The 20032-nt window shown below is 40.4% G+C and overlaps 1 protein-coding gene across 2 annotated transcripts; it reads left to right on the forward strand.

The window, feature by feature from the left end:
• Positions 1-2670: 2670 nt before the first annotated feature.
• LOC103477755 (uncharacterized) lies at positions 2671-19613 on the forward strand. Of its 2 annotated transcripts, XM_081616916.1 has the most exons (7): positions 2671-2798; positions 4156-4205; positions 5995-6090; positions 14558-15910; positions 16289-16449; positions 18491-18606; positions 19402-19613. In XM_081616916.1, exons 1-7 carry the CDS (start codon positions 2686-2688, stop codon positions 19592-19594), a joined length of 2082 nt encoding a protein of 693 aa, XP_081473042.1. In that variant the 5' UTR covers positions 2671-2685; the 3' UTR covers positions 19595-19613. The 2 variants fall into 2 exon arrangements, with proteins under 2 accessions (XP_081473042.1, XP_081473043.1); XM_081616917.1 differs by lacking the exon at positions 19402-19613 and having other exon boundaries at positions 16581-18553.
• The last annotated feature ends 419 nt before the right edge of the window (positions 19614-20032 follow it).

A 20032-nucleotide genomic window follows, 5' to 3' on the forward strand; every position in this document is an offset into this window, starting at 1 on the left:
AAAGTATGCAAAAGTATGTTAAAATGTAGTATACTAAAGCATACTTTTTTTTACTTGGGCGGATTCACTTCATAGCACGGATGAATCTCGCATCGGATTTTGGACTCAATCTCAGCTGCTGAATCACTGAAGCTAGAACTCGTCGTCTGAAAAACATATACATATATCTATATATATGTATGTATATGCATACATACAAATAAAATACATACATATAAACATGCATCCAATATATTATTCAATATTAATCATTATTTATTTGTGTCATTCTTAATCAATATTTATTTGTTTGTATGTTATATAAATATGTATTGATATTACTAAATAATTTATTAAATAAATTATGAAGGCTGTAATATGCTCATCATACATCGATATCAGAATATTCCATTGCTATTCTATTGTTATAGCCACTAAGCATATTTAAATATGCTGAACTATGTATTAAAAACATACTTAAATAAAACAATTGTTTATAAATGTAGCTTTGATAGATGTTTGAATATGGTTTCCAGTAACAAAAAAGTGTGTTATGATCGATTAAATGCGCTGATACGTCATTGTGCTGCTAAACACATAAGCTGAGTGGAGTGGTGGACCGCTCCAAGATGGCCGCCCTAAATCTCGCGAGCAACAATAGGCGTCTATCCTTATACACTCCTGATCAAAATCTTAAGACCAGTCAAAAAATTGCAAGAATTTGCATTTTGCACTATTGGATCTTAAGAAGGTTCTAAGTAGAGCTTCACAATGTTAAAGAAAAAAATCAGTGCAAGAGACAAGAACTTTTACCATACTCCTGATGGCAAAAGCAAAAAAGCTGACTGACTTTGAACGTGGTAGGATTGCTGAGCTGCATAAGCAAGGCCTCTCACAACGTGCCATCGCTGCTGAGGTTGGACGCAGTAAGACAGTCATTTTGCATTTTTTAAATGATCCTGAGGGTTATGGAACAAAAAAGTCCAGTGGTAGACCCAAAAAAATTTCACCAGCTTTGAGCTGCAGGATCCGATTGGCTGTCCGTCAAGACACGGGACGATCCTCTACCCACATTAAGGCCATTGCTGGTGCTGACTGCAGCCCAATAACCATCAGACGGCATCTGCAAGAGAAGGGCTTCAGAAACAAAAAACGTCTTCAAAGGCCATGTCGTCTTCAACGCCACAAAATTGCCCGTTTGGACTTTGCAAAGGTGCACCAAGCATGGGACATTGATAGGTGGATGAAAGTTGTCTTCTCTGATGAGAAAAAATTTAACCTTGATGGTCCTGATGGCTTCCAACGTTACTGGCATGACAAGGAGATCCCACCTGAGATGTTTTCTACACGGCACAGTGGTGGGGGCGCCATCATGATTTGGGGTGTGTTTTCCTTCAATGGAACAATGGAGCTTCAGGTTGTGCAGGGGCGTCAAACAGCAGCTGGCTATGTGGAGATGTTGCAGCGGGCGTCCCTCATGACTGAGGGCCCTCGTCTGTGTGGTAATGATTGGGTTTTTCAACAGGACAATGCTGCAGTTCACAATGCCCACCTGACAAAGGAGTTCTTCCAAGAGAATAACATCACTCTTTTGGACCATCCTGCATGTTCCCCGGATCTAAACCCAATTGAGAACATTTGGGGATGGATGGCAAGGGACGTTTACAAAAATGGACATCAGTTCCAGACAGTGGATGCCCTTCGTGAAGCCATCTTCAACACTTGGAGCAACGTTCCCACTAGCCTCCTGGAAACACTGGCATCAAGCCTAAACGATTGTTTGAAGTCATTGTAATAGAAAATTTCGTTTTCAGTCTTAATTCATTCTTGAAGGAACTGATGATACTTTTTACCATTTATTTACTGATAATATCTGCTTTGTTTTTGTATTTCTGCAAGATGTGTTTGTCCATTAAACAAGTTTGCAGATAATGTTTAGATGTATCCGCAGCCGTGAAAGCAGAAGAGACCTGAAGACATCTTGGGTAAAATGCTTGATCTAATGATTGCCTTAAAGGACTGATGTGTGGAATGTAGTTTGTACCCTGTTTGAGCTGAACCCATGAACTGACAAAGACGTGTTAGAAGTTTCTCCTGAAATCCTTATCAACTGTCTTTCCTGCCATAAAATCATCTCCTCCAAGAGGTGAGAGATAGTTCATGAGGTGGGGTCAGGGTGTCTCTGGTCCATCTGGCAGTAGAGATAACATCAGACTTTGGGAGGGTCTTTGTCTTGCTGTGACTATATAACGCAGTGATGTGTGTTTCTCAGGGCTCTTCAGTGAGAAGGGTCTTCGAACGCTTTTGCCTTCGAATAAAGAAACTTAAAGACAAAGATTAATCTTTCTCTTATTGAAACAGATTCTCATTCCTTGATAATGAAATTTCCATAACAATATCAACAAGAATGGTGGAACTACTCATTACTGAGTCCTATTTTTGACACTTTGATTTCTGTTTTGGGGGGTTTTCGTTTTTTTTTTTTGTTTTTTTTTACTTTTGATCAGCTGAAAAAAATCACGTTTCGTTTGAGTGTAAATGCAGTTTTCAATTAATTCCCCGCTCAAAGGTTTTTGTCTCTTACGCCGATTTCTTCTTTTAACATTGTGAAGCTCTACTTTGAAACTTCTTAAGATCCAACAGGGCAAAATGCTAATTCTTGCGGTTTTTTAACTGGTCTTAAGATTTTGATCAGGAGTGTATTCTATGCTGCCAACCGCCAATAACTGCCAAAGAAGAAGAAGAAGAAGAAGAAGAAGAAGAAGACGGCATCGCAGCAAAGCTATTACTCAAGAAGACTCCGATTTCTGTTTTCACAGGTGGGTTAAGTGCACAACTAACAGATAGGTATCATTTTTAGAAGTGTTTCGAAGTTCATGACATTGTTTTATTGACATCGATTCTATTTTGAGATATTTCTGTGCATCTGAAGTGACAGTTAACTGCCGTTAGCTTAAATTGCCCCTTTTTCACGGGATCGACTCCATCAGGCCTATTTTGCGAGTGTCTCACTCTCAACTACTGTTTTTCCCGTAGCTGACATGATTTTAAGGTCCCTGTTCAAGAGTTGAGTAGGTACTTGATTTGAAATAAACACCCTGCCGTTCACTGGTTGGCTGTGGTCAGTCGTGGAAGAGGACAGAAAACAAACCGCCGCCATTCTCCAAACAGGGCAGCGATGGAGTCCTCCCTAACTACAATCAAGTGTTGCAGAATGAAACGCAGGTCTGCAATATTCAGCGCCATTAGGAATGAGTTGTGTCAGCCTTGGTGTTTTTCAGGCGTTTTCGCACTGCAGGGAACGGAACGGATCGGTTCCAGCCCTGTTGCGTTTGCGCTGAGGGCGCCATAGAAGCTGCACCTGACATCATTATTTTTGAAACTAAACAATGGTTTGGATGTAGCGGCCGAAGCCTTTTCCTCAGAGATTCTCTTTCCTCGTTGACCGATCTAGTTCATTCTGTACTGGTTCATCAGCGAGTAAGCGGAGGAAAAAACTACCTCATCATTAGACCAGGTGATGGCACAGTTTAGTGAGAGCCAGCTGTCAACGGAAAATCAACGGCTGACTCCATAACAACCAGCGGCCAATCAGCTGCTGGTTCTAAGCAGAACCGCTTGGCCGGCCCGATTGGAACCACAGCTCTAGTGGTTCCAAGGGGCCGGGCGGAACCGGTCGCAAGTTGTAATGCAAACACGGTCGGAACCGTTCCGTTCCGTTCCCTGCAGTGCGAAAACGCCTTTTGTGAGGTTCTGTTCTGGGGACGACTGTGGAACCTCTGGAGACGACGATGATGATGATGATGATGATGATGATGATGCGAAGAATCATCATCATCAATAAAATTATGGAGGACCCTGACCATACCCAACCTCTTCTTGGGAAGAGGTTTTTTGCCAAGAAGCCTCCCAAGGACAGGAGAATTGCAGAACTGTTTATGAGACGGAGTGAGAGCTTCTTGGCATGAAAGGTTTGTTGCAGAAACTTGTTTCCCAAAACTGTTGGAGTAAAGAAATGAACCACAGAGCAGCGATGGAGATGCTGCATCACACCCTGAAGACTTTGAAGAAGAGGAAGAAGAACCCGCCTGCTTTCCATGAGCTGCAGCTGAGATCGCTCAAGCAGCTGTTGGACATTTTATAACATCTAAATCTTTGTTATTTTTTTCTGTAAAGGATGGAGAGCAGCAGGGATGAAGGCAGCTCTGCCAAACATTCGATTAATAGTAAGTATATATTCTATATTTTATGAGGATTAAAAAGTAACAATACTATCCAGATACATTTCATGCATTTTTATTTCCTCTGTAGGAAGTTTATTGTTTCTTAACGTGGGCTGTAACAAGAATTGTTTTTATGTCGCATCTTAAATCTTTTTGTATGATCTGAGAAATTTCTCTGCAAGCCAAGTTTGGTTGTATAGCACAATTCAAAGTCCTTTCCATGATCAAAACATAAAACGGATAATAGCTAGATTTCAGTTGTACAATAGAATTAACACATTTTGAAGTATGGACTAAAATCAATGTTTAATTTAGCATTGTAAATAATTCAAGGTCAACATTAAGTAACATGTATATAACCTTGATTGTAAGAAACTCAGAGTTAAACCATTTTTCTAGTTTTCTGAAAGTTTATTCCAGATTAGAGAAGAATAAAAATTCAAAGCCAGTTCTCCATGTGTGGTTCTGATTCTGGAGATGCAGAGTAGACTTTAACCTAAAGCGTGCATACACACTAAAAATGTGCGGCATCACATTTTACTCAGTAGTCGGCATGTATAAATTTAAAAGCGTCAAGAAAGTTTGAGTAAATATGCACAAACTTTGTACCTGCCCTGACAGTGTGTGGCAGCCACACCAACATTTTCTGTGGACAATAACAAAGTACAAATCACCTAAACTTACAAAAATACAGTGGAATCTGACTCCATTCTATGTTATATAACGTAAAGAGCATTGAACCCAATGCTTTTTATGATTTTAATGTTTTATTTTAACGATAAAACTGAACCACATTTATTATCATACAGGTAATGCACACACAGACACAAATATATACATAAGATCAGAGGAAAACCTGATTCAAATGTTAAATGGCAAATTGTTATTGATGTAACTCCGCATTGGTCTGTGCGCCAAAGCGCATGAAATGCATGTTTCATGCATTTCTATGGGGAATGTTGAATTAGAGGAATAAAATGTTAAACTTCTTTGCTCGTTGTTTTCCTCTAGTTTCCCGAATTCAGAGTTAAGCATGTACACAGTGGAAACCACAGAGAGAACAACCAGTCGCCATTCAACTTCAGACATATCTAGAGTTTTATTCTGACAATTAAATGCATAGAAAAACAGATCAGCATCACACCCAAATTATTAAGTAGTCCAAACCATAAAACAATCATTAATTACCTGAGAAAAGTAGAAAAATGAACAAAATACAAAAATAAGAGAAAAAGCAAAGGCGCCTTTGGGAATTCGTCATGCGGCTGCAAACAAAGCCATTTGGTTGCTGCTGTGAAGTGGGGACTTATTAAGAGGTGTCATCCTAATTTTAATATATGCATTGAAGGTGTGTTCTCTCATTCTAAACCTCTAAGCAGTTTCCAATTACTTAAATGGGATGGTCTAGATCAGTGGTTCTTAACCGGGGGCAGGGGGATTGGAATAAAGGGTTCGGTGAATGCGCATATGCAACTGGGGGGTTCGGTACCTCAAAAAAGGTTAAGAACCACTGGTCTAGATGGTTTTGTTACCTTCTTTAAGACAAGTCTAAACCCCCACCAGTAATCACATTGACCAACATATTTGATGTGAAATGATGATTTTGATGATGGAACTTGACAAAATGTAATATCTGTTGCTGGTTTCACAATTGGTGACAGCATGATGTGTTTATGATGGCTTTATTTTTTCATAACATGAAGCATCTTAACTTCCTTGTTGTTGAAATGTGCTGTACAAATAAACTTTGTTGATTTATCAATATCGATATTGATTTCATTTTTTCTTTCAGCTGAACAACTTCAATCAGCAACAATCCAGCACTCTTTTCTGTTGATGGCGTGTTTGGGGATATTTTGTCTCGTTCTGGTTGGACAAGTCGTCTACAGTAAGTTTAATTTCAACAGAATACATTTTAAGTAGCTTCTTTTATGTCTGGTTTTTACAGATTTAGACGATTTAGAGCAACATTTCAGGCTCAGGACTACTTTACACATTTAACAAACACTCATGGACCACCAAACTTGGAAATGGGAATAAATATATATTACAGACCACAATAACACAACCTGAAATGAAAATGTTAGTGTTTTATTGTTATAACAATAACAGACTTATTATTTTCTCTGTTCATTCTAATGAGAAGAGTGGTGTTGTTTTGTAAATGCGACCGGCCACAATAAAACAATTAACCAGTCTACCTGTTTTGACTATCAGAGTCTGAAAGTGTGGATTCTAAGCTTCCCAATGATGTCAAACTCATAATCAAAGAAATTGTGTGTATTAATAACTTTAGGGATATTTTTAATTTAGAATAATAGTAAAAGATAAAATAAGGTTGAATTGCTTTGGGAGAAACAAAACTCTTCATCTGCACCACTAAGTCTAAAAATGTTCCACTAATTTCTATCAATTGTATTTATTTACTGGTTAAATCATTTTTAATTACTGTATTTTCCGCACTATAAGGCGCACCAGATTATAAGGCGCACATTCAATGAATGACCTATTTTAAAACTGTTTTCATATATAAGGTGCATAGAATAGACGTTGCAGGAGAGGCTGTAGTTACGTTATGCATCCACTAGATGGAGCTGCACTAAAGAGTGTCAATACAACAGTCTGAGTCCAGTCGGCGAGGAGAACCTTCTGCGACTGGGCCGTGTCTGGGCCGGACGATGGTCACCCTTCTCCGTTCGCGCACAGCATGTTGGTGGAGAATGTGGTGCTACATGACCTGCAGACGACCTGATTCTATGCAGTCGGTAGGTAAATAGGTCAGTCAAACTTTATTAACAAACCAGCGTTCTGACAACTATCCCAGCATGCACCGCGCACTTCTTCTACGCTACGGGGGAAAATGAAGTTGGCGGCTGCTTACCGTAGTTACTAGACCTGTTGTGGCTCAACATTGGTCCATATATAAGGCGCACTGTCGGCTTTTGAGGAAATTTAAGGTTTTTAGGTGCGCCTTATAGTGTGAAAAATACAGTAAATAAAAAAACAAAACACAGCTGACGTGTGAGCAGAGCATTATGAGCAAACAAAGTGGTAAAAAACAGACCAGTTCTCACTAATTGAGACTGGAGTCTTACCATTCAGCAAACAGAAAAGTGTAGGTAAACAAATAATTTAGTTCTTGGTTATGTTTGCACATGTTTTCTCTGTCCTACTGATTGCTTATTTTCCTGATTTTGAAAACCTGTTGGAAATAAATAAAGTGAATTTAATCAAAGAGCCAATCAGATGAATCGAGTTACTCAGGACCGACACATCAGTACTCTGTCAGCAGGTATGATGGTGCAGCAGTGGAATGGCGTGATGAGTAAAGATGGAGAGTGTCAATAAAAACGGGAAGCTAATTAATAAGAGAGAACCTAAACAGGACATAATAAGCTTAATCAAAGAAAACGAAACGGAAATGCTCAAACAACAAAATGGAAGAATAAACTAAGAAACTAAACTAAATACAGAGGAGTAAATTTGTATGGCAAGGCCTTTCGAGCAAAAATTAATACAGAGGGCTATATGGCAAGAACACTGTTTTCAGTTGAAAGGTAATATTGAAGTCCCATGGGTTTGTTGAGACCATATCTAATACTAAGAAGAAATATATTTTACCAACCATAACAATAAGGAACTTATCACTTATTTATGTTTTTAATAAGATTTTGATTATTTCTTCTATATTATTTTTGCATGTCAGTGTTAATGTCATGAGGCTGTTAAGTGACTCTGTGACACTTTGAGTTTGACTCATTAGGATTTGATTAAGATCCATCTTTGCTCTTAATCAAAGCAAGATGCCAGAGTTGTTTAATCTATTGACTTATAGATTAATAGTTTTACTGAAAAATTATCTGTAAATCTATAGGTCTATATAAAAGTATAATCCATGTTTGTCTCATTTGTATGGCCTTAAAAGGAGCTGGAACTTTTGTTTTTCCACTGAAAACTAGTTTGCACAGTAAATGCCATATGGGTGAAATTTTATGGATGATACTCTGATGTCCCATTCTCCTGAAGGCAGCACAGAGCTGCACCACCAGAAACAAGCACTGAAGAGAAGAAGAGCTATGATTGATATTGTTGCAGTTCTGTGTTTTAATGTTGCAGAGCTCTGTGTTTTCACAAATACTTCCAAGTTTAAACTGATATTGTTGTTTATGTTTTATCTGGTCATTTTGTGCAAGATTTGGCGATTAACATCAGGAAATGGCACAGTGTCATGTTGGCGTTAAGGTTTCTAACCCACATGCAAGAACACAATCAGGAAGGCAGATAAATGAACAATGATAAGTTTATTGAATCCAGGAAAGGGGGCAAGGGAACGAACACTGGAGTGGGTGACCGGGTCGTCTTACTGTCAACGAGAGACAATTAGTGGAGGAAGGTGAGGAGTTTCCAGGAATGAATTGAACTGATTCATACTTGGTTTTGAAGGTGAGTACTTGTGAGCAGAGCGATGGAATACAGAGCTTCGTTGGAGGGCAGACAGGTTTTGTTTTGCGGCGGCAAGAGCGGAGTTCGACTTGGTCCAGTTATTCTTTCTCTCCAGATGGGTTCGGGCTTGGACCGACAGATCCCTTGGCATCCCGAAGGGGAATCCACTGGAGATGGACCGATGACGGGGGGAAAGGCGAGCACACAAAGGGTGGCGTCTGGTAACACCAGTAGCGTCGAGGGGGGGGCACACACGAGGAAGGTTACTCACAGCAGCGGGGATCACAGACTCACTCTGAGCCCGGGTCAGACGGCACACACGGGAACAACGAGGAGACAACAGGATCATCTGATGAGGAAGACAACAAAGAGTTAATAAGGAGCAGATCACAGAGGGCCTTTCTCTGAAACGAATGTTACCGAGGTAAGCAAACACTCAGGCGATGAGAAGTCGTTCAACCGCTGCTTACATCCTCCATCCACGCCCTCTTAACGAGCTGCAGGTGTGTCTACGGGTTCGCTGCAGCTTCCCAGGGGCTCAGAACCTGGCGGCATCTGGTGGATGCCATCGGAAATGACAGGTCCTCCAAAGAAAATAAACTCAGACCAAAAACAAAAGAAAAAACAAAACAGAAAAACACAGACCCTGACACACAGAAAAAGTTTTTTTCCCCACTCTGATTGGCTGCTGGTAGGCCTACCAATATTAAATTGAATGTCCATTGCATTTTTCTTACACACCTTTAAAAATTATTTCTATTCACATGGCATTTTTGTTCTTTGAAAACTAATAATTCAGTAATCTGTTTCTCTTTTAAGGGTTTTTGATGATAAATAAAGAAATAACACAAATCAAGACGGCAACAATAATGATGGTAATAATAAGCATAAAATACTATTCAGAGGCTGCACAGTGGAGCAGTTGGTAGAGCTGTTGCCTTGCAGCAAGAAGGTTCTGGGTTCGATTCTCAGCCCCGGTCTTTCTGCATGGAGTTTGAATGTTCTCCCTGTGCATGCGTGGGTTTTCCCGGGTACTCCGGTTTCCTCCCACGGTCCAAAAACATGACTGTCAGGTTAATTGGCCTCTCCAAATTGTCCCTAGGTGTGAGTGTGTGTGTGCATAGTTGTGTGTCCTGTGTGTCTCTGTGTTGCCCTGCGACAGACAGGCGACCTGTCCAGGGTGACCCTGCCTCTCGCCTGGTACGCTAGCTGGAGATAGGCACCAGCATCTCCTGACCCCACTGAGGGACAAGGGTGCAAGAAAATGGATGGATGGATGGATGGAATACTATTCAGTGCAGGTAGCCTACATCTTCTTTGATGGGGGCAGTAAGGGAGCATTGATAATGGACAGGCATCTTTTTTGGCTGGGCCAAAAAAGATTGAGAAGCGCTGCAGCGACCTCTCTCTCCAGAACTAGCTGTCTGACAAGCATTTTTTTTTTGTATGAGGCATGTTGTATAAGAAACCCTGTAATATGTGCAGAACCTGGCAGAAATTCTGGCATAGATCTTTTTAAAACCCATGTGTTCTGCCCAGGGAACACCGTGACACAACTTTAGCACTTGTCCCCTTAGAGCTTGAGGCTCCACCAGTTTCTCAGATCCCTTCCCACCCTGAAGATAAAGTAACCCATCTAAGGATATAATCTTACCCATCAAGATGTTTAATGATTTTAATGATACCCATCAGTGAGTCATCATGCTGTTGTAGCTTCTTGAATGACCCTGTGAATCCACAATGTCCCCATCAACATCTGGCAACTGTGCCTGCCATTTTATAAAGTCGTCTTTGTTGTTAGCTTTTTCTAAGCTTTCAACAACAATAACCTAGATAAAGAAGGGCAGTTCTTGTAGAGAATTTGGTTCATCAACAGTCTCAGGTTTTGCTGGCCTGTTCCCACAGCATCAGCTATAGGTTCAGGTGCATCATCCCCAGCTGTTTAGCCTGTCTTTGTGATCTGGTTGCAGCTTACACTGGCTTACAAGATTGGATCTGTTCTGGTAAAACCGGAACATTCTGACCCAAAATAATTTAAAAGATAAGTTTGGTTTGGCAGATCTAATGCTTAAAGGCAAGTTGTTCCACACATTAGTGTCATGATGGGTTTTATATTTCTTGCCCACATGCAGAAACACTCATGAAGAGAATGGTAAAGATTGAAATGTTTAACAGTGAAGAAACAAACAATGCTGCTTGGTGGGGAAGCTGCGGCCAGGAATCCAGGGACGACTGAACACAGAGGGAGAGGAGATGAGTTCAATGTCTGTGGGGAATTGAATTCACTCGACATAAAATCTCAGGTCTTAACTTGTAGATCGAAGATTCAGACCCTCGGAGGGTCTAACGGTACCAGGGAGTGGGGAAATTACTGATGGTGTCGGCTGGTCGAGGATGGATATGGCGTTGGAGGGCGAACAGGTAAGTTTCACGACGGCACAGAGGTGCAGCGAGACTGACTGCCAGCTGGATACTTGCAGGAGGTAAGTGAAACAGAGAGGCGAGACTGTGGAGCTCGGGCATCCCGTGAGTAGATTCACAGCGTCACGAGAAGGTTTCTTCAGAACTCTGAGAACACGAGGATGTCCCAGAGGATCTCGAAGGTGTCCTGAGGACGATTCACAGAAGGTTAGCACAAGAAAACTCGGAAAGATCTCCAAAATCTCAGCAAAACTACGAGGGGCTAGTGTAGCAATACTGGCAAACACTCTGGCGACGAGATGCTGACAGTCTGCTGCTCATATACTCCTCTGGTGAAGATGATTATTGTCCCAGGTGTGAAGAGTCAAGATCTGCCAGCATGGCCTCCAGGAAAACACAACCTAATAGCACCATCTGGTGGGTGAATGGTGGTAACTGAAAAGATAGCAAACTAACCCCACAACCTGCTACACAATTAGGAGCAGTAACAGCAAAAGCCCAGTCTCCTCTGCTTTTCAGTCTGGTTCTGAAAATATGTAAGAGCAATTTATTATTTGACCAAAGTGTTCTAGAGACGGAATGGTTATGAAGAAGGTCTTGAAGATAAGCTGGGGCCAGGCCATGTAAAGCTTTAAAAACCAATAAAAGAATTTTAAAATTAATCCGATAAAAAACTGGCAGCTATTGCAGAGAAGCCAATACTGGTGTTACATTCTCTGGTTTCCGGGTTCCAGTTAAGTCGTGCTGCGGCATTTTGAATCATTTGGAGATGCTGTAAAGAAGATTACAGCAACATATATAACTCATTATATATATATATATATGTTTTATATAATGAGTTGCAATAGCCCAAACATGTAATGATGGATAAGTTTTTCAAAGTCTTCAGGACAGAAGATTGATTTAACCTTTGCTAGAAGGCGCAGATGAAAAAAGCTTGATTTCACGACAGAGTTCACTTGCTTATCCAAATTAAGACAAGTGTCAAAAATGACACAGAGATTCCTAACGGAAGATTGATAAAAGGAAGCAAGGGAACCAAGAATTTGATCAGATTTACTAATAAGGCTCTTTTGTCCAAACAGAATAACTTGAGTTTTATTTTGATTTAAGTGAGGAAAATTTTGGTTCATCCATTGGCTAACTGCAATTAAGCAGTCTGTTAAAGACTGTAGGGAATCTTCCTGATGTCGTTTCTTGAGGGACATTTATATTTGCACATCATCACCAAAGCAGTGAAAAGATAGATTACATTTCTTAAAAATATGTCCAAGAGGCAGCAAATAATACAAAATAAATAAAATCGGGCCTAAAATTGAACCTTGATGTACTCCATAATTTAGAGGTGCTGCCACGGAAAAGTGATCAAGATGAACAGAAAAACTTCTGTCTTTCAAATACGATGAGAACCAAGCTACACCTGTACCCTTAAGACCAACACAATGCTTCAATTGAGATAAAAGGATGTTGTGGTCAATCGTATCCAATGCTGCACTTAAATTTTACAACAATAAGATCCCAATGCCCCCTGAATCAACTGTTCGAAGGAGATGATTAAATACTCTAAGCAAGGTGGTTTCTGTACTGTGTCCACATTGAAAATCGGACTGGAATTTCTCAGATATATCATGATCTGTTAGAAAAGACTGGAGCTGAGTAAAAACATTTTTCTCTAAAACTTTTGAGAAAAACAGCAGTTTAGAAATAGGTCTAAAATTAGCAAGAACCCTGTGCTGGGTTTTTTAATAAGTGGGTGTAGCACGGCATGATTGAAAGCAGCTGAAACACATCCAGTAAAAAGAGAGGTATTTATGAAGGTGACAGGAAAAATATCTATAAATAAGCAAGCAGGTAGACAGTCCTGCAGGTAGACAGTCCAATGGACAGTTTGTCGGCCGCAGATGTTTAATGACAGTGGACATATGGGACAAAGAAACTGGTTCAAACCGTACGAAGGTAGCATCGCCGAGAGGTGTTTCCTGCGGATCTAACACAGGCAGAATAGTAGACCCCCTTAGGGCTAAAATTTTGTCAGTGAAAAATTCTAAGAATTTGTTACAAAGATCAACAGAAGCTGTGAAAGCAGGTGCATTTGGAGGGGCTAATAACTTTAAGACTTTAAAAGAACCTGAGGCCTACATTTGTTTGAGCAAACCAAAGCAACCAAACATTTAGATTTTTCAGATTTTACAGTATTCTGATAATTGAGTAAACATTTTTTCAGAATGTCAAAAGAAACCTGCAACTTACCCTTTTTCCACCACCTGTCAGTTCGCCTTCAGTCTCGCCTGAGGGCACAATTTCATTGAACCACAGCTGAGAAAATCTATTTTTCTTCATGGTTTTAAGAGGAGCTTTGGAGTTTAAAGTATTTGTGCAACACTTTGAACATTATGATCACTGTGAACACAGGGAATATCAAAGTCTGGGCCATCTAGATAATGTTTTTGGTTTTTGGGGGGGGGTTTCAAAATGGAAAGGTGAAGTAAGGTCTGAACACTTCCTGCATTTAAGAGTCTGGAAAGCTTCTGAACTTTATTACTTGTTTCTTAGCCTTAGGTTGGTCTTCTGCAACCACTGGCTGACTGGGACAGTGTGAAAAATATGCTGATATGACCTTTCTTAATGGGCAGTCTGGTTTTATATGCCTGGTTTTATATGCCTGGTTTTTTATGACCACATAAATGACAAACAACTCCTCGGGACCTCAGTCTAAATTGTTGTCGAGACACCTCTTAGTTAATCTCAGTTTGTTAAAATGGCTGCGTTTACTTAAATGTAAAAGCAGCAAGGAGCCTCCTACCAGCCTGGCAGGAAAAGCAGAAGTCTTCGCCTCTACAAGTGCAATCTTTTTAAGGCTCTCGGTCTGGACCATCAGCTAAAACAGGGCCGTCATTTCAATAAAAAGATGTAATCAGATTATTCCAGTGTGCACAAAATCGGACGATAATGATTGGTGGCCGATCGATCGCCACACCTCTAGTTTAAGTTAACCAGTTTCAAATGCAGCGATGTTAGGCAGACTGGTGTGTTTTTCACATGGTCACTGGGCAAGAGACAGGCTACACCTTTAACAGGTCAACAGTCTATCAAATAGCAACACAGATACTATCAAGGCAAGCAAAACATGCACACACTCATTCCTGAGGGCAGTTTAGAGAGACGGCTTATAGTCATGTGTTTGGGCTCTGAGAGGAAGCCAAAGTACTCAGAGAGAACCTGCACATCAACCGGGAGGACATGCAAACTCAACACAGATGGACTCCAGGGTCCTAATCCATGGACCTCATTGCTGCAAGGCAACAGTGCTGTCACCATGCAACCCCCAACAATAAACAAGTTAATCAGATATTACAGTTTACTGTCCTTTGGTTCTACCCTAAGAATGCTGTCTGATATCCTTGGAAAGGACTGAGAAACTGAAAATGTTAATGCTTCTCTGATAAAGATAGTTTGAATGACTTTCTGACTTATTTGTGTGTTTTTAATAGTGAGTCTGACGACAACCAATCAGCATGAAAATATCAGCAAACTTACAACTGAAAAATATCACCTGGTTGAGCAACAAAAGGAGATGGAGAACCAGATGGACAAGCTGATCCGAGAGAAAGACAAGATCTTGATCAGAGAAGAAATTTTCGAAAGCAGAGAGAATCTTAGAGAAACCAGAGAGGTGCTGAGCACACAACTAGCACGGCTGATCCAAGACAGAAAGAAGTTGAGCAAAGACAGAGAGGAACTGAAAAGAGACTTAGAGCAGCTGACCCAAGACAGAGAGCAGCTGACCAAAGACAGAGAGCAGGTGACCAAAGAAAGAAAGGAGCTGAGAAAAGAGAGAGAGAAGCTGAACGAAGACAGCGAGGACCTGAGCCAAAAAAGGGCGGAGCTGAGTAAAAGTAGAGCGGAGCTCATCAAAGATGAAGAGAAACTGGACAAAGAGATAGAGAACCTGAACCAAAAGATAAAAGAGCTGAACAAAGAGGAAAAGGACCTGAGCAAAGAGAAAGATGCTCTGAACGAAGATAAAGAGAAGATAAAGAGAGAGAGAGAGAAGGTGAAGAAAGAAAAGGAGAAGCTGAACAAAGAGAAAGAGGGGCTGACAAAAGAGTACGAGGAGCTGAAGTCAGACAAGGACATAGACAGTAGAACAGAGGACCTGGTAAAAGAGGAAGAGAAACTGGTAAAAGATAAGGAGGAGCTGAGCACAAACAGAATGGAGGTGAACAACCAGAAAGAGAAGCTGAGGCAAGAGAGGGAGGAGCATAACAAAGAAAAAGAAAAACTGAAGAAAAACAAAGATGAGCTGACGAAAAATAAAGAGGAGCTGAGCAAAAAGAAGGATGACTTCCGCGAAAAGAAAGAGGTGCTGAAAAAAAAACAAGAGGAGCTGAACAAAAATGAAGATCAGCTGAACACAAAGAAAGATGAGCTAACAAAAGAGAAATTGATTCTGAGCAAAAAGCAGGAGGAGCAAAGCCAACAGAAAGAGGAGCTGAGCACAAAGAAAGAGGAGCTGATCAGAACAAGAGTGGAGCTGAACAAAGAGAAAGAAAAGCTGAACAAAATGAAAGCAGAGCTTACCAAACAGAGAGAACAACTGAATGAAAAGAGAACGGAAATGAACGAAGTGGAAGAGGAGCTGATGAAAGACAAATATGAGCTGAACAACATAACAAACGAGCTGGACAAAAATCTAGAGGAGCTGGACAAAGAGAAGGAGAAGCTGAGAGTATTGAGAGAGGAAGAAGAGAATCGATGCAAAGAGAAAGATGCTCTGAAGCTTTGGAAGAAATTCGTCTTAGAGCATAAAAACTTTCCAGCTGCAGAATACTGTCCTGAATATTGTAATTATATTTCTAGATTACCTTTGAAACTCTCGATTTTAATTTTGAAATATTCTGTTATAAACAGTTTTTGAAGACATAGTGAGCCAGTAAAAGTAATTCATTAGCAGCAGGTTTACAGCCAAGTTTTGGTTTCAGAGAATGTTTTTGTCTTTTGGTGAACCCTGTGGTACGCCACTTCTGACTAGAATGATATCATCATTTAATCACCTTCCGATATTGATCTGCACTCTACCTTTAAAAGCTTTGCTTGAGTAATTTTGATTATTAAAATATTAAATAACACAGAGAAAAAAATATATATATATATATATATATGTGTGTGTGTGTGTGTGTAGAAGAATTCTTCACTTTATTCTGCTCTTTCCCCTTGTCTAGTGAAACCACGTTGTTACGAATGTAAGAAGGGATGGGCTACCTACAAGGCAAACTGCTACGTTCTTCATGAAGGACAAGATTTGAAGTCTTGGGACGAAGGTCGACAGTACTGTCAGGAATATGCTGGAGACTTGGTTGTAATTGATGATCTGAAGGAGCAGGTAAAATATAACATCACCTCTACTCTTGAAATTTAAAGTTAATCTGGAAGTTTGATAACTTGACAATACTGAATCATACGTGCTAATTGAATCATCCATCCATCCATTTTCTTTACACCCTTGTCCCTCAGTGGGGTCAGGAGGTTCTGCTGCCTCTCCAGCTAACGTTCCGGGCGAGAGGCGGGGTCACCTGGACAGGTCGCCAGTCTATCGCAGGGCAACACAGAGACACACAGGACACACATCCATGCACACACACACACCTAGGGACAATTTGGAGAGACCAGTTAACCTGACAGTCATGTTTTTGGACTGTGGGAGGAAACCGGAGTACCCAGAGCAAACCCACCATGCACAGGGAGAACATGCAAACTCCATGCAAAAAAAACCGGGGCCGGGAATCGAACCCAGAACCTTCTGGAACCAGTGGGGCAGTTGGTATAGGCAACAGCTATACCAACTGCGCCACCGTGCAGCCGGCTAATTGAATCAAAATCGGTTAATTTTTAAAGTCTCAATAAAAAAGAGGAGGAGACGTGGCCTCAATGCATAAGAACTTCTTAAGTTGCAAAAAAATATATTTTTAGGTTATTTTAATTCTTTTGAATGTCGTCAATTGAGGTAAAAGGCCATAAATGAACTCTGATACTAACTTTGTAAAAACTCCAAAGTGTGGAAAACTTCTTTGACTTTAATGAGCTTTTGTCTCTTATATGCAACAATTATGACTGTTTCATAACTGTGGGAGATTTTAACATCCATGTTGACGAGCCCAAAGACAGAGAGCTAAACAGTTGTGACTTTCTTGATCATTTTGGTCCAATTCAACATGTTAAACAATCAGCACACAATTGAACACACACTGGACGTGATTATCAGGACGGGTGTGAATATTTCCTGTGTTTCTGTAACTGATGTCGCCCTGTCAGATCATTTTGCTGTTATGTTTTAAAATACTTTCTCCATTGACTCACTTAGTAAAACGGCCACTATCACACAACGTTCTTTCACAGCAGAAACTTTTAATCAATTATAGTCCATCTCACCTTTAAGTTGTAACCATGACGATGAGATGGTAGATAACTTACATTCTATAATTTAGACATTAAATTTTAGAAGTTAATGTCTAAATTCTAAAATTTAGACATTCTAAATTTCATATCCATTAAAGTGAAGTTTTATCCCACCTCCCAGCAAATTCTGGGAGGTGGGATTTGTGGGAGGACAGACGGATAAAGCACCCAGGAGGAGGATGATGAAGGTGAGTAAAGGCTGCCAGATGTGGAGATAATGTCCAGAATTCATGCCAGAAATAAAGTCTTAAAGAAGGTCATTTCAAAAGCTCCAATGGGGAGACCACAAAGTGCAGCAATCCAGGAAACGCCTGGAAACGGAGAACATTCAGCGTGAACGGGTTCAAAAGGACAAGGAGAATTTCTGCCACTCAGAGGCCTTGGTTTTCCACAGAGGATAATACTCAGACTTTGGAGGTCTGGCAGCCAGCTGTTGTACAGCAGTTGATGAGTGTTGATGAAGTGCAGGTGTGCCAGAGCACATCTGCAGGGGCTCACCTCCACACCTCCTGACGTTGTCTAGTTGGTCAATTATGAACACAAGGACACAAACCACCCTCCTGACATGTTCTGGTTCTGGTTCATCTTCTGCATCGCCAGAACTAGAACCAAACGAGGAGAAGCAGCATTCAGCTTCTATGCACCACAAATCTGGAACAAACTGCTGGAAAATTGTAAAACAGCTGAAACACTGAGTTCCTTTAAATCTAGACTACAGGCCCACCTGTTTAGAGTGGCTTTTGAAACATTATAAATGAAACAAACATTTTGATGTGTAATAATGGTATTTGACAAAATGTAACGCTTCAGTTGTTAACTGTGTTCTATGACTTTATAGATTTGTGTTTTTATGATATAAAACGGTTCAAAGTGCCTTGTTGCTGAAATGTGTTAAAAATAAACGTGATTGATTGATTGATAGCTTGAAGTAAGAAGATTTATAAGTCTAAAATAAAATCTGTTCACAGGAATTTATCTCCAGGTACGTCAATGTATCATTAATGACGCCAGCAGATTCCTGGATAGGGTTACATTATAAAGAAGGCGACTGGTTCTGGGTTAATGGACGCAAGAACACGCTCGAGTAAGAACTATTATCTAAAAATATGCACATTTAAAGCTGCAGTATGTAACTTTTATAGGAAATATTTTTTCATATTTGTTGAAACTGTTGTCATGTCCTAACCTGGTATCAGATAAGATGTGAAAAATTGGGCTCCTCTGCCTTCTCCCAATGCTCTGAGTGCTAACTAGAAACAACCAATCAGAGCCCAGGGGCGGGTCTTAGCGCTGTCAGTCACAATCTAGTGTGGCGACGCTGGTCAGCCTCTTCTTCAGCCCTTGGTCTCTGCTACTGCTTTTCCGCCATCAGCAGATCCGGCTGTGAATGCTCAGGGTAGTTAGCATAGCCACTGATGGCAGCGGATACGGTTTTCCTGTATAACAGTAAGTTGTTTCTCTGCCATCAGCACATTTACCAAAAATTAAATGAGGTTGAGTGACAGCGTTAAGACCCTCCTGGTGTAGCCATTATTCCTTTAACTTTAAAGTTGGGTTTTATTCTTCCAGCTCAACTCTATGAACATTTTTGGTAAAACAACAGTTACCAAAATCCTAAATTGCTGTTGGGGTTGAATAATTTATGCATGTCCTCCCTCTTTCTCACAACCCAGTTTTCTGTCAAATAAAGACCACTAGATGCAAGAAAAAAAATCTTTCAAGTATTTAGATCTTCAAAATAAGTTTGTAAAACACCTTTTATTTAGAAATAATTTTCTGTTGAAGTGTGTGTTTATTCATATAGAAACAACACATGCTGACAGTTTTCAGTTTGATGTCAATAAGCTACTGTTCTCAAGACCATCTTTCTTTCTTAAAGCTTCTGGATAAAAGAGATTCCCCATACTTCCGGAGCAGCGCTGCATATAGCAAAAACAAAACCCACAGTGAACTGGAAAGCAGAAGACAAAGCTGTGAAGAAAAGATTCATCTGTGAGCATCGGATTATTGACTTTCCCTATCACTCACTGGTCCCAAGGAAGAATACTCTGTCTTTAAAATCTCATAAATAAAACCACAATTTCATCTGTTGGACTGTTGAAGCAATTTTTAAGATTCTTAAACTTCTTCCATTTTCTGTTTGCTCATCTGAACAAACTGTTTAAGTTAATATCTCATTATTTACCTTCTTAGTTTTTATTGTATTAAATTTAGGGCCTTATTGATCCTTTTTATCATTTGAGGCACTTTATGTGCTTAAGAGGTATTTGACACATTAGGGCTGCGTTCTCACTGCAGGCCTTAATGCTCACTTCCGATTGTGTCATGAAATCAGATTTTGTTTGTTCACATTCCAAATACCTCTCCTTGGGCTGCCATCTTATCGTGGTGGAGGGGTTTGAGTGCCACAATGATCCTAGGAGCTATGCTGTCTGCTGTCTGGGGCTTTATGCCCCTGGTAGGGTCACCCAAGGCAGACAGGTCCTAGGTGAGGAACCAGACAAAGCGCA

Source organism: Poecilia reticulata, chromosome 16, assembly GCF_904066995.2.
Source record: "Poecilia reticulata chromosome 16, P_reticulata-male-v2, whole genome shotgun sequence".
Classification (NCBI taxonomy): Eukaryota; Metazoa; Chordata; class Actinopteri; order Cyprinodontiformes; family Poeciliidae; genus Poecilia; species Poecilia reticulata.

Coding starts and splice junctions, on each gene's coding strand:
- LOC103477755 (XM_081616916.1), top strand. CDS start 2,686: ATGCTGCCAACCGCCAATAACTGCCAAAGAAGAAGAAGAAGAAGAAGA. Junction 2,799..4,155: donor TCCGATTTCTGTTTTCACAG/GTGGGTTAAGTG, acceptor TTTTCTGTAAAG/GATGGAGAGCAGCAGGGATG. Junction 16,450..18,490: donor TTGATGATCTGAAGGAGCAG/GTAAAATATAAC, acceptor ATCTGTTCACAG/GAATTTATCTCCAGGTACGT.